The 14324-nt window shown below is 47.4% G+C and overlaps 1 protein-coding gene across 9 annotated transcripts in view; it reads right to left on the bottom strand.

The window, feature by feature from the left end:
- Nucleotides 1-13189, bottom strand: part of USP4 (ubiquitin specific peptidase 4) — a 66768-nt gene extending 53579 nt beyond the window's left edge. For 3 of the 9 annotated variants that reach the window (XM_007984210.3, XM_007984211.3, XM_073010188.1), the window contains exons 1-2: nt 13034-13184; nt 8975-9102 (exon numbers count right to left, since the gene is read on the bottom strand). In XM_007984210.3, the coding sequence (XP_007982401.1) occupies nt 8975-9102; nt 13034-13134 (229 nt within the window). In that variant the 5' untranslated portion in view covers nt 13135-13184. The other 6 variants (XM_073010183.1, XM_073010184.1, XM_073010187.1 and 3 more) reach the window with 5 other exon arrangements.
- Between the last annotated feature and the right edge of the window lie 1135 nt (nt 13190-14324).

Raw genomic sequence — 14324 nt, 5'->3', positions numbered from 1 at the left:
CATTCTCCCGAGTAGCTGGGACTAAAGGCGCCCACCACCATGCCTGCCTAATTTTTCTTTTTTCTTTGTTTTGAGACAGAGTCTTGTTCTGTCACCCAGGTTGGGGTGCAGTGGCATGATCTCAGCTCACTGCAACCTCTGCCTCCTGGGTTCAAGCAATTCTCCTGCCTGAGCCTCAAGAGTAGCTGGGACTACAGGCACATGCCACCATGCCCGGCTGATTTTTCATATTTTTAGTAGAAACAGGGCTTCACCGTGTTAGCCAGGATGGTCTCAATCTCCTGCCCTCGTGATCCACCCATCTTGGCCTCCCAAAGTGCTGGGATGACAGGCATAAGCCACTGCGCCTGGCCTAATTTTTGTGTTTTTAATAGAGATGGGGTTTCACCAGGTTGGCCAGGCTGGTCTGAAACTCCCAACCTCAGGTGATCCACCCACCTCAGCCTCCCAAAGTGCTGGGATTACAGGAGTGAGCCACCACATCCAGATGTCAAAATATTCTTTTTTTTTTTTTGAGATGGAGTCTTGCTCTGTTGCCCAGGCTAGAGTGCAGCGATGTTGGCTCACTGAAACCTCCACCTCCCAAGTTCAAGCAATTCTCCTGCCTCAGCCTCCCAAGTAACTGGGATTACAGGCGCCTGCCACTGGGCCTGGCTAATTTTTGTATTTTTAGTAGAGAAAGGTTTTCACCATCTTGGCCAGCCTGATCTCAAACTCCTGACCTCATGATCCACCCACCTTGGCCTCCCAAAGTATTGGGAAACAGGTGTGAGCAACTGCACCCAGCCAAAATATTCTTAATGATAACACATTAAAATCAGAAATTGTCTTCCTCTGAAATATTTCTTAAGAAACTAAATAAACAAGGCACTGAAGTTAAATTCATTTAACCAACAGTCAATTAGCATTTTTAGCTTTAAACACTCTAAATCAAAGCCTAGCTGCATAATCCCCTGTGGAGTGGAGAGAGAACATATGCAACATGTTAAACATTCATATTACACCCACCAAACAGGCAATAGTACTCAGAGTCAGAACTGAACACCCATGGTCTGAAATACACTTGCTCAAAGAAAGGGAAGACTGATCACCTGCCAAGTGTGATGGGAGCTTCCCTGCCAAGTCTATGCCCATCAACACCCACTCAGAGAACAGTGGAAACCACTGTTCTCCCGATGACCAGTGAGGCCATGAAACTGTAAAAGTAAAATATACCCGCTATGGTGCAACTTATCTGTAACTCAAGGCAAAACAATGTTTAAAAAAAAAAAAAAATTGGCTGGGCACAGTGACTCACGCCTGTAATCCCAGTACTTTGGGAGGCTGAGGCGGGTGGATCATGAGGTTAAGAGATCGAGACCATCCTGGCCAACATGGTGAAACTCTACTAGCATTTTTAGTCTCTACTAAAAATACAAAAACTCCCAGCACTCTGGGAGGCCGAGACGGGTGGATCACGAGGTCAGGAGATCGAGACCATCCTGGCTAACCTGGTGAAACCCCATCTCTACTAAAAAATACAAAAAACTAGCCGGGCGCGGTGGCGAGCGCCTGTAGTCCCAGCTACTTGGGAGGCTGAGGCAGGAGAATGGCGTAAACCCGGGAGGCGGAGCTTGCAGCGAGCTGAGATCGGGCCACTGCACTCCAGCCTGGGTGACAGAGCGAGACTCCGCCTCAAAAAAAAAAAAAAAAAAAAAACAACAAAAACTAGCTGGGCGTGGTAGCACGCACCTATAGTCCCAGCTACTTGGGAGGCTGAGACAGGAGAATTGCTTGAACCCAGGAGGCAGAGGTTGCAGTGAGCCAAGATTGCACCACTGCACTCCAGCCTGGTGACAGAGTGAGACTCCATCTCAAAAATAAATAAATAAATCATACATGAGGTGGTTAGGGTTTCCCACCATCCCTCTGACTAGTTTACAAGCCTTTTTCAGGGCAGGGTTCCTTTGTTGTCATTTCAACAATGCTCATAACATCTTCACCAGATGTAGATTCCATCTCAAGAAACCATTTTCTTTGCTCACCCACAAGAATCAACTCCTCATCCATTCAAGTTTTATCATAAGATTAAAGCAATTCAGGCCAGGCAAGTTGGCTTATGCCTATAATTCCAGCACTTTGGGAGGCCAAAGCAGGCGGATCACTTGAGGTCAGGAATTCAAGATCAGCCTGGCCAACATGGTGAAACCCTGTTTCTAGTAAAAATACAAAAATTAGCTGGCCATGGTGACGTGTGCCTGCAGTCCCAGCTACTCGGGAGGCTGAGGCATGAGAATTGCTTGAACCCAGGAGGTGGAGACTGCAGGGAGCTGAGATTACCCCACTGTACTCAAGCCTGGGTGACAGAGCAAGACTCTGTCTCAAAATAAATAAAAATAAATTAAAATTAAAATTAAAAAGAGGCCAGGCACAGTGGCTCACGCCTGTAATCCCAGCACTCTCAGAGGCCAAGGTGGGCAGATCATGAGGTCAGGAGTTTGAGACCACTCTGGCCAGCATGGTGAAACCCCAACTCTACTACAAATACAAAAATTAGCTGGGTGTGGTGGTGCACACCTGTAGTCCCAGCTACTCGGGAGGCTGAGGCAAGAGAATTGCTTGAACCCAGGAGGCAGAGGTTGCAGTGAGCCAAGATTGCCCTTCTGCACTCCAGCCTGGGCGACAGAGTGAGACTCCATCTCAAAAAAATAAAAATAAAAATAAAAATAAAAAATAAAGCAATTCAGTCACATCTTCAGGCTTCACTTCTAAGTCTAGTTCTCTTGCTATTTCCACTTTTGCAGTTACTTCCCCGACTGATGTCTTGAGCTACTTGAAGTCATCTGTAAGTGTTGGAATGAACTTCTTCCAAACTCTTATTAATGTTGATTTCAACCTCCTCCCATGAATCATGAATGTTTTTATGCATGTGTGTGGGCAGGTGGGAGTGGCAGGCCTTACTCTATAACCCAGGCTGGAGTGCAATGGCATGATCACAGCTCACTGCAGCTTCGACCTCCCAGACTCAAGCAATCCTCCTGCCTTAGTCTCCCAAGTAGCTAGAACTACAGGTGCATGCCACCACACCTAGCTAGTTTTTGTAATTTTTATAGGGATGGGGTTTTGCCAAGTTGCCCACCCTAGTCTCCAACTCCTGGGTTCAAAGGATCCACTCACTTCAGCCTGCCAAAGTGCTGGGATTACAGGTGTAAGCCACTGCACCAGGTGGAATCATGAATATTCTTAATGGCATCTAGAATGGCAAATCCTTTCCAAAAGGTTTTTAATTTAATTTGCTTCAGGAGAATCACTATCTATGGCAGATAAAGTCTTATAAAATGTGTTTCTTAAATAATAAGACTTGAAAGTTGAAATCAAATCAGGCACGATGGCTCACACCTGTAATCCCAGCACTTTGGCAGGCTGAGGCAGGAGGATCACTTGAGGTCAGGAGTTCGAGACCAGCCTGGCCAACATGGTGAAACCCAGTCTCTACTAAAAATACAAAAATTAGCGGGGCAGAGGGAACGGGCACCTGTAATCCCAGCTACTCGGGAGGCTGAGGCAGGAGAATCACTTGAACCCGGGAGGAGGAGGCAGAAGAATCGCTTCAACCTGGGAGGGAAAGGTTGCAAGGAGCCGAGATTGAGCCACTGCACTCCAGTCCGGACAACAGAGTGAGACTCTGTCTCAAAAAAAAGAGAAAGGTAAAATTACTTCTTGACTCACAGGCTGCAGAATGGATGTTTTTAGTAGGCATGAAACAACATTAATCTCCTCATGCATCTCCATCAGAGCTCTTGGGTAACTAGGTACATTGCAATGAAGCAGTAACTTTTTTTTTTTTTTTTTTTGAGATGGAGTCTCACACGTTCCCCAGGCTGGAGTTCAGTGGCACGATCTCAGCTCACTGTAAGCTCCACCTCTCAACTTCATGCTATTCTCCCGCCTCAGCCTCCTGAGTAGCTGGGACTACAGGCACCCGCCACCACACCCCGCTAATTTTGTTTTTGTATTTTTAATAGAGACAGGGTTTCACCATGTTAGCCAGGATGGTCTCAATCTCCTGACCTCGTGATCTGCCTGCCTTGGCCTCCCAAAGTACTGGGATTACAGGCGTGAGCTACCACGCCCAGCAGCAGTAACATTTTGATAAGACTAGCTCAGTGCTTTTTCTGAGCAGTAGGTCTCAACACTGAGCTAAAAATATTGGGAGGCTGGAGGCCAGGCGCAGTGGCTCACGCCTGTAATCCCAGCACTTTGGGAAGCCAAGATGGGCAGATCACAAGGTCAGGAGATCGAGACCATCCTGGCTAACACGGTGAAACCCTGTCTCTACTAAAAATACAAAAAAATTAGCCAGGCGTGGTGGCAGGCACCTGTGGTCCCAGCTACTCGGGAGGCTGAGGCAGGAGAATCGCATGAACCCAGGAGGTGGAGCTTGCAGTGAGCTGAGATCATACCACTGCACTCCAGCCTGGGTGACAGAGCGAGACTAGGTCTCAAAAAAAAAAAAAATATTGGGAGGCCGGGTGCAGTGGTTCATGCCTGTAATCCCAGCACTTGGGGAGGCGCAGAGGTGGGCAGATCACCTGAGGTCGAGAGTTCGAGACCAGCCTGACCAACATGGATAAACCCCATCTCTACTACAAATACGAAATTAGCTGGGCATGGTGGCGCGTGCCTGTAATCCCAGCTACTTGGGGGCTGAGGCAGGAGAACTGCTTGAACCCGGGAGGCGGAGGTTGTGGTGAGCCAAGATCGCACCATTGCACTCTAGCCTGGGCAAAAGAGTGAAACTCTGACTCAAAAAAAAAAAACAAAACAAAAATTGGTAAACTTGTTGTGGTGGCTCATGCCTGTAGTCCCAGCACTTTGGGAGGTTGAGGCGGGTGGATCACTTGAGGCCAGGAATTTGAGACCAGCCTGGCCAACATGGTAAAACCCTATCTCCACTAAAAATACAAAAATTAGCCAGACCTGGTGGCGCATGTCTGTAATCTCAGCTACTTGGGAGGCTGAGCCATGAGAATAACTTGAACCCGGGGAGTAGAGGTTGCAGTGAACCGAGAGTGCACCACTGCATTCCAGCCTGGGTGACACAGCGAGACTCCGTCCCAGAAAAATAAAATAAAAACAAAAATATTCATTATACCATGCTGTAAATAAATATGCTATCATGCAGGCTTTGTTGTTGCATGTGTAGGGCACAGGCAGAGCAGATTTAGCCTAATTCTTAAGGGCCTTGGGATTTTTGGAATGATAAATGAGCGTTAGCTTCAACCTAAAGTTATCATCTGCAGTATCCCTTAACAGGAGAGTCAGCCTGTCCTTCAAGGCTCTGAATCTGGCTGGACGGAGTGGCTCATGCCTATAATCCCAGCACTTTGAGAAGTCAAGGCAGACAGATCACTTGAGCCCAGGAGTTGGGAGACCAGCCTGGGCAAACATGGCAAAATCCCATCTCTAGAAAAAAAAACAAAAAAACAAAAAAAAAAAACAAAGCTGGGTGCGGTGGCTCACGCCTGCAATTCCAGCACTTTGGGAAGCCAAGGTGGATGGATCACCTGAGGTCAGGAGTTTAAGACCAGACTGGCCAACATGCTGAAACCCCATCTTTATTAAAAATACAAAAAAAAAAAAAAAAATCAGCTGGGCGTGGTGGCGGGTACCTGTAATCCTAGCCACTTGGGAGGCTGAGGCAGGAGAATAGCTTGAATCCAGGAGGTGGAGGTTGCAGTAAGCCAAGATCATGCCATTGCACTCCAGCCTGGACAGAGCGACACTCTGTCTTACAAAAAATATATATATATACATATAAAAATCAGCCAGGCATGGTGGCAAGCACCTGTAGTCCTAGCTACCCAGGAGGCTGAGGTGGGAGGATCACTTGAGCCCAGGAGGTTAAGGCTGCAGTGAGCTGTGATCACACACTACAGCCTGGGTGACAGGGCAAGACCCTCTCTCAAAAAAAACCAAAAGAAAGTTCGGGGGGCTCTGAACCCAGGCACTGACTTTTCCCCTCTAGCTAGCAAAGAGGTAGATGGATGGCATCTTCCCAATAGAAGGGTGTCTTGTCTACATTTAAAATCTGTGGTTTAGGCCAGGCACAGTGGCTCATGCCTGTAATCCCAGCACTTTGAGAGGCCGAGGCAGGCGGATCACTTGAGGTCAGGAGTGTCAGATGAGACTGGCCAACATGGTGAAACCCCATGGTGAGGCTCTGTCTCCAAAAAATAATAATAAATAAAAATAAAATAAAACAAAATCTGTTGTTTAGGCCGGGCACAGTGACACACCTGTGATCCTAGCACTCTGGGACGTCAAGGTGGGAGGATCGCTTGAGCCCAGGAATTCAAGACCAGCCTGAGCAACGTGACAAAACCTACAAAAAATCTCCGCAAAAAATACAATAATTAGTCGGGTGTGGTGGTGGCACCTGTAGTTCCAGTTACTTGGGAGGCTAAGGTGGGAGGATCACCTGAGCCTGGAAAGGTCAAGGTTGTAGTGAGCCATGATTGTGCTACTGCATGAGGTAGCAGTAGCTACCTTTTTTTTCTTGAGACAAGGTGGCACCTTGTCTCAAAAAAAAATAAATGAATAAACAACTTTCTCCATATCAGCAATAAGGCTGTTTCAGTCTCTTATCATTCATGTGTTCACTAGAGTAGCACTTTTTATTTTTTTGAGATGCAGTCTCACTTCTGTCACCCAAGCTGGAGTGCAGTGGCGCAATCTCAGCTCACTGAAACCACCATTTCCTGGGTTCCTCCATCTCCCAGGCAACATGAAAAAAACCCATCTCTACAAAAAAAAAAAAAACACATACAAAAATATACAAAAATGAGCCACACATGCTGGCAAGCACCTGTAATCCTAGCTACTCAGGAGGCTGAGGTGGGAGGATCACTTAAGTCCTGGAGGTTCACATTTACATTCACAACTTGGCTAGCTATATGGCACAAGAGGCCTCGCTTACAACCTATTTCGGCTTCCTTTGCCAAACTCAAATCATTTCTAGCTTTGATTTGAAGTGAGAGATATGCAATTCTCCTTTTCACTTTAACATTTAGAAGGTGTTGTTAGGGTTACTAAGCTGCCTAATTTCCATATCATTGTGTCTCAGGCAATAGCAAAGCCTGAGGAGAGAGAGAGATGGAATGGCTGGTTGGTGAAGCAGTGACAATACACACAATAAGTTCGCTGTCTTACATGGGCTTCCTTCATGATGCCCCAAAACAATTACAATAGCAACATGAAAGATCCCTGTTCGTTGGGCGCGGTGTCTCACACCTTTAATCCCAGCACTTTGGGAGGCTGAGGTGGGCAGATCACCTGAGGTCGGGAGTTCAAGACCAGCTTGACCAACTCTACTAAAAATACAAAATTAGCCGGGCATGGTGACACATGCCTGTAGTCCCAGCTACTCGGGAGGCTGAGGCAGGAGAATTGCTTGAACCCAAGAGGCGGAGGTTGCCAAGAGCCAAGATTGTGCCACTGCACTCCTGCCTAGACAACAAGAGCAAAACTCCATCTCAAAAAAAAAAAAAAAAAAAAGAAAAAGAAAGCTCCCTGATCACTGATCACCATAACAAATAATAATGAAAAACTCTGAAGTATTTTGAGAATTACCAAAATGTGATAACAGAGACATGAAGTGAGCACATGCTGTTGTAAAAATGGCACTGACAGATTTTCAAGGCAGGGCTGCCAAATACCTAGATAATTTGCTAAAAATGCACTACCTGCAACATATAATAAAGCAAAGCACAACAAGCCAAAGTATACCTGAATTTAAAACCTTAAGAATTCTCCATTTCATAAAAATGAGAAAAAGAACAAAATGTGAACATAATGAAATGATTCCTTAGGGCAACTTCGTGGCATAGTGCCACCATCTGACCTATTTCAGGAAACAAAGTAAATGATATTGTTTATATCATGACCTCTCCTAAAACAAGGTATGAGCTGAAGCATTGCTCATTTTTAAAAATATCCAAGTTAGGCCAGGCACGATGGCTCACACCAACACTCTGGGAAGCCAAGGTGGCAGGATGGCTTGAGGCCAGGAGTTCAACCAGCCTGGGCAACATAGCAAGACCCTGTCTCTACCAAAAAACTTAAAAAACAGCTGAGAGTGATAGAACACTATAGTCTCAGCGACTAAAGAGGCTGAGGCAGGAAGATAGCTTGAGCCCAGGAACTCAAGACCAGCCTAGGCAACATGGTAGAGATGGGGTTTCACCATGTTGGCCAGGCTGGTCTTGAACTCCTGACCTCAGGTGATCCACCTGCCACGGCCTCCCAAAGTGCTGAGATTACAGGCAGAGACACCAGGCCTGGCACTGCCCTGATTTTTGACACCATGATAGATCACCTCTATCATGACTATAAAGAGGTCAGAAGTCAGGCAGAAGAAAGCCTGGGAAAAGCTGACTCTGTCATCTCAGTGCATGTACAAGTGCAAGCAAAGTTCTAGTGTGTTACATGTCAGTTTTCCCACAGTTCTCATTGGGAGCTGACTACAGTCTACTCTGTCTACTGACCTTCGACCTCGCCTCACACTAGTTATATGATAAAAACAGCCATCACAGGAATTCCTGTTGAAAGTTCACAGGTTTATAATTTGTTCCACTGCAAAGGTAACAAAAATTCTGGTTCTTAAATTTTAGATATAATTTCAAAATGACATCCTATTTCTTTCAATTCCATATACTAACTTAAAATGTGAAATAGCTAGCAGAACTAATTTGCAAAGAGAGATAGTTAAAATGTTAGAAGCATGCTCTTATGAGACGCAGTTAATTTAAAGGAATAAAAGTAGCTTAACTTCTCATTAAGGGTTTGCAAAGACTTCTGCTATAGATGCAAATTGAGGATACTTGTTTCTATCTCCTCACACTAGGAAAGTTCACAATGTCCATGTTATAGATGCACATAGTATCAGGCCACTGCCCAGGTGAATGTTTAGCTGGAAAAGCAACATTTACTATACCTGAAAATAGCCCAGAGTTGTCTATTGGGCCAGGAAATAGGTTATGTTCGCCCACATTGTACATGTCCCAGCTGTCAAAGCCCACATACTTCTTCCACTGCTTGAACCACCGGCTGTCAATAAGATACCTAGAGAGAGAGACAAAAATTTACTGTAGCAGAAAAGCTGAGATTATAAATGTCTGCAGCTGCTTCCTTAATCTTTTTTATGGTCCTTCCACTTGAGGCATATGCAATCCCCACTAAAAAACACTGTCACAAGAGCAGGAGCAGGGCCTAGGCCCCACATGGCACAGAGAGTCTGGCCCCAGGGTATGCATCCATTAAGTGAAATGATTGTTCAAAGAGTGAATAAAAGAAAGAAAACAAGTGGCTTCAAAATGCTTACTTAAATGGAGTCTCTTTTTTTTTTGAGACCGATACTTTCTTTTTTTTTTTTGAGACCGAGTCTTGTTCTGTCGCCCAGGCTGGAGTGCAGTGGCATGATCTTGGCTCACTGCAACCTCTGCCTCCTGGGTTCCAATGATTCTCCTGCCTCAGTCTCCCAACTAACTGGGATTACAGGCGCCCACCACCACACCCAGCTAATTTTTGTATTTTTAGTAAAGATGGGGTTTCACCATATTGGGCAGGCTGGTCTCGAACTCCTGACCTCAGGTGATCCACCCACTTCGGCCTCCCAAAGTGCTGGGATTACAGTGCCTGGCCTTTTTTTTTGAGACAGAGTTTCTCTCGTCACCCACGCTGGACTGCAACAGTGTGATCTCGGCTCTCCGCAACCTCCACTTCCCGGGTCCAAGCGATTCTCCTGCCTCAGCCTCCCGTAGCTGGGATTACACGTGTGTGCCACCACGCCCGGCTAATTTCGTATTTTTAGTAGAGACAGGGTTTCTCCATGTTGGTCAGGATGGTCTCAAACTCCTGACCTCAGGTAATTTGCCCACCTCAGCCTCCCAAATTGCTGGGATTACAGGCGTGAGCCACCGCACCCTACCACAAGTCATTAATTTCATAATGATCTTTATAGAGGTCCCGGTCCAGGCAGACAGTTTGGTTACACTGTTTTACTTGACATGAACAGCACTAAACTAATGCTCTTTCTGAAAATGGGTTAGAAACACCATCCACTTCAGTTTTCTTTTAAGGACCAAATGAATTCCAAAAATGTACACACAAGGCCAGGCACAGTGGCTCACACCTATAATCCCAACACTTTGGGAGGCTGAGGCGGATGGTCACTTGAGCTCAGGAGTTCAAGACCAGCCTGGGCAACAAACCCCGTCTACTAAAAATACAAAAATTAGCTGAGTGTGGTGGCACATGCCTGTAGTCCCAGCTGCTTGGGAGGCTGAGGCACAAGAATCACTTGAACCCGGGAGACAGAAGTTGCAATGAGCTGAGATCACGCCATTGCATTCTAGCCTGGGTGACAGGAATAAAAACCTGTCTCAAAAAAAAAAGTATATAACATGCGTGTACATATATAAATATACACATACACATGTACATATAACAGCACTTAGGTATGTTCATCTTGTCAAAAAGCATTAAGTTGTGCTTCATATTCAACTTACCACTTTTTTACTTAAATGTAAGCAAATGTGGTACTTTATCTATTTATTTCCTTAGAGAGAGGGTCACCCAGACTACAGTGCAGTGGCACAATCATAGCTCTCTGTAGCCTCAAACTCCTGGGCTCAAGTGATCCTCCTGCCTCAGCCTCTGAGTAGCTATGACTATAGGTACATATCACCATGCCTGGCTAATTTATTTTTTTATTTTTATTTTGTAGAGGCTAGGTCTTGCTATGTTGCCCAGGCTGATCTTGAACTCCTGGCCTCAAGTGATCTTCCTGCCTCAGCCTCCCAAAGTGCTGGGATTACAGACATGAGACACTGTGCCAGACCTATTTATATTTTTAAAGTATCACTATGCTGGCTGGGAGAGGTGGCTCATGTCTGTAATCCCAACACTTTGGGAAGCTGAGGCAGGTGGACCACGAGGTCAGGAGATCAAGACCATCCTGGCCAACATGGTGAAACCCCGTCTCTACTAAAAACACAAAAATTAGCTGGGCGTGGTGGTGCGTGCCTATAATCTCAGTTACTAGGGAGGCTGAAGCAGGAGAATCGCTTGAACCCGGAAGGCAGAGATTGCAGCGAGCTGAGATCATGCCACTGCACTCCTCCAGCCTGGCAACACAGCGAGACTCCGTCTCAAAAAAAAAAAAAAAAAAAAGTATCACTATGCTGTTTTACAATTAAAACAGAATCTCTGTGGAGCAACAAAGCATCAACAATTATATTGGTGCATCCTTAAAATTGTATAACCAACAAATGTGAGAGGAGTTCAGGCAACTTCCCAGAGGTCACAAGGATCCATAAACACATCCGTCTCGAAAATGCTATTTTTCTTCCAAATCCCTTGAGCAATACCTTCCATACAATTTTACTGTATGATTTTAGTCTTAAACTTCCTCTGCTTCTGCTGAGTATTCTTTATGAGCCCTATACAGGTTAACTTGAGAAGTACTTCTGCTAGGCCGGGCATGGTATCTCCTGCCTATAATCCCAGCACTTTGGGAGGCCAAGGCGGGTGAATCACTTGAGGTCAGGAGTTTGAGACAAGCCTGACCAAAACGGAGAAACCCTGTCTCTACTAAAAATACAAAAAAAAATTAGCTGGGCGTAGTGGCGCATGCCTGTAATCCTAGCTACTGGGGAGGCTGAGGCAGGAGAATCACTTGAACCCTGGAGGCGGAGGTTGCTGTGAGCCGAGATTACACCATTGCACGCCAGCCTGGGCAACAAGAGCGAAATTCCTCATAAAAAAAAAAAAAAAACCCACAAAAAAAGTACCTGTTTACTCTGACTTTCACAAACTGGCTAGCTCAAGGTGAATACATAAGCTGTTATCTGTACTCCTCATAACCCCAATTTTTCTATCCTCCCGCTCAATTCCTCTGTAGGTCATCACAACAATGGTTTCTTAAAGATGGGTAACACTCGGGCCGGGCACGGTGGCTCCCACCTGTAATGGGAGGCAGAGGCGGCTGGATCACAAGGTCAGGAGTTCGAGACCAGCCTGCCTAGCATGGTGAAACCCGGTCTCTACTAAAAATACAAAAAATTAGCTGGGCATGGTGGCGTGAGCCTGTAATCCGAGCTACTCGGGAGGCTGAGGCAGGAGAATCCTTGAACCCGGGAGACGGAAGTTGTCGTGAGCCGAGATGGCGCCACTGCACTCCAGCTTGGGCAATAAGAGTGAAACTCTGTCTCAAAAAAACAAACAAAAAAACAAGATGGGTAACACTCAATCATACTAAATGCAAAATCTAGCCTTAGTTTTTCTACTACACAATAATACCACCCAGGAATCTCTCCAGTAGTACAAAGTATTGTCCCCTCCACCAAACAATCTGTTAAGATGCCCAGTAACTCAGCCTGGGTCTTCTAAATTCTGGACTCTTCATCTTCTATCTAGCTCCAGGACCTAGGCTATCCCCCTCTCCCACTCCGAGATACTGCTGCTACAAATATTTTTGACACTTGCTACCAAAATAATCTGGGGCTCTCAGACATTTGTTCAGCTTCTGACCTTGACATCTGTTGGCAGTTTACAAGTTACAAAGTACTTCTGATTTTCGACTCAACCCACTGAGGGCGGAGAGCCAAATATTGCTATCCTGGTTTTAACAGTGAGGAATCCAGGTCTGTGACACCTTCGCCCAAGGTCACACGGCGAGTCCACATGGTAAAGGGCTCTCCCCACCCTCAGGGTCCCCGCCAACATTCCCCTTCTCCACATCCATCCCCCTGGCCCCCGCCGGGCCCACCCACTGGGGCTCCAAATGAGCCGAGGCGACCCTCAGGCCCCGCCTGCGCTTTCCCAGAGCTGATCCTGGAGTTCTCCCGAGGGGCAGGTGTCAGGCTAATCTTCCAGGGTCACTACATACCATCCTTGCCCAGCCCCTACTGTAGCCGAGAAAAAGGGGGCTGGCCTAAGGGCCAGACACTCGGCCCCTGGTTCTGCACAGAGGAAGAGCGAGCCGGATGCTCACCACTGCGCGCCGCGTTGGAGTGTGGTCCTCATTAAGGCTCCAAGCTCCGACTTCTGAGTCTCCGCATCCGGTCGCTCACGGCAGCCTCCACCTTCCGCCATCTCGTCCGCGGCCCCGGCCCAGCCGGCCCGGACATCCGCCCGGCGCGCGGCGTGCTATAGACCGCGCCCACGCACGCACGCACGCTCGCTCGCTCGCGTGCCCGCCCCTGCCCCACCTCGTGCCGCGGCCTTCGACTCCTGCAGCAGCTGTCTTTTATCGCCTCCAGTCTCGCGCCACTTCGCTCACCGGCAAACAGTGGAGCGAAAAGGCAGATGCGAGAGGGGTGGGCGGGGAGCAGCAGCTGCTACTTCCTCCCGCCCTGCCGCCCGCTACGCGGCCGTCGGGCGCCCCTTCCTCTGCTCAGGATGGCGCTACACTCGGAAGCTCTGTTCAGCCCGCCGATCTCAGGGAGTCAGACAGCAAGCCCACGACCCATCGGGCACCCTAGCCCGGCCTTCGAGGTTATCCTGGTCCTAAATAAATGCAGGCCAGGTGCGAGAAGCCCCGTAGTTAGGTCTGTTCATTCTCACCCCTGCCATTCCGCTTTCAGCTGGAGGCCTTAGGCGAGTCAGCTGCCCAAACGTGGGATCCGGGCTCCTGCTCCAGCGGCCCTACAGGGATTTCGGGAAGTACCACGTGCATCAGCGCCTTGGGACCAAGACTGAACGGTGTGCTGTAGTTATTAACAGTCGCCTTAAACAATCTGGACGCCAGAGCCACCTGGCCCACCGGAGAATTCCGTCAGCTCTTCATACTGAGCTACTTGCCAAGCAGCCACAGAGTGGCGATAGCAACAGGGGAAGGAGAGGTATTCCACATTAGTTACCCAGGCATGTACTTAGTTCCTGGAACAAGATACAACGTCCTGAACACTGTGTTCGCCAGTCGCCCCGCTCACACAAACACACAGCCCTTTTCCTGGAGGGAGAAATAAACCCAGAGGAAAGAGGAAGTCAGGCCTAGATGAGTCTCCATACACTTGTCTAACAGTTCTTGTCCTCAGAGAAAAATAAGACCTAGTTCCTGCCCTCATAGAATCTAGTGGAAGAGTAGAGATGTTTCAGAAATAACCTCAATGCCTAGCAGTATGTGGTAAGTGCAATTAAAGGGTGTGAACCGGGCCGGGTGCGGCGGTTCAAGCCTGTCGTCCCAGCACTTTGGAAGGCTGAGGCGGGAGGATAGCTTTAGCCCAGGAGTTAGAGACTAGCCTTGGCAACATGGCGAAATCCTGTCTCTAAAAAAATTAGCC

Source organism: Chlorocebus sabaeus, chromosome 22 (genome assembly GCF_047675955.1).
Source record: "Chlorocebus sabaeus isolate Y175 chromosome 22, mChlSab1.0.hap1, whole genome shotgun sequence".
In the NCBI taxonomy this organism is placed as follows: Eukaryota; Metazoa; Chordata; class Mammalia; order Primates; family Cercopithecidae; genus Chlorocebus; species Chlorocebus sabaeus.
Note: the sequence above shows the minus strand (reverse complement) of the source record. Positions and strands in the feature narration are given on the sequence as shown.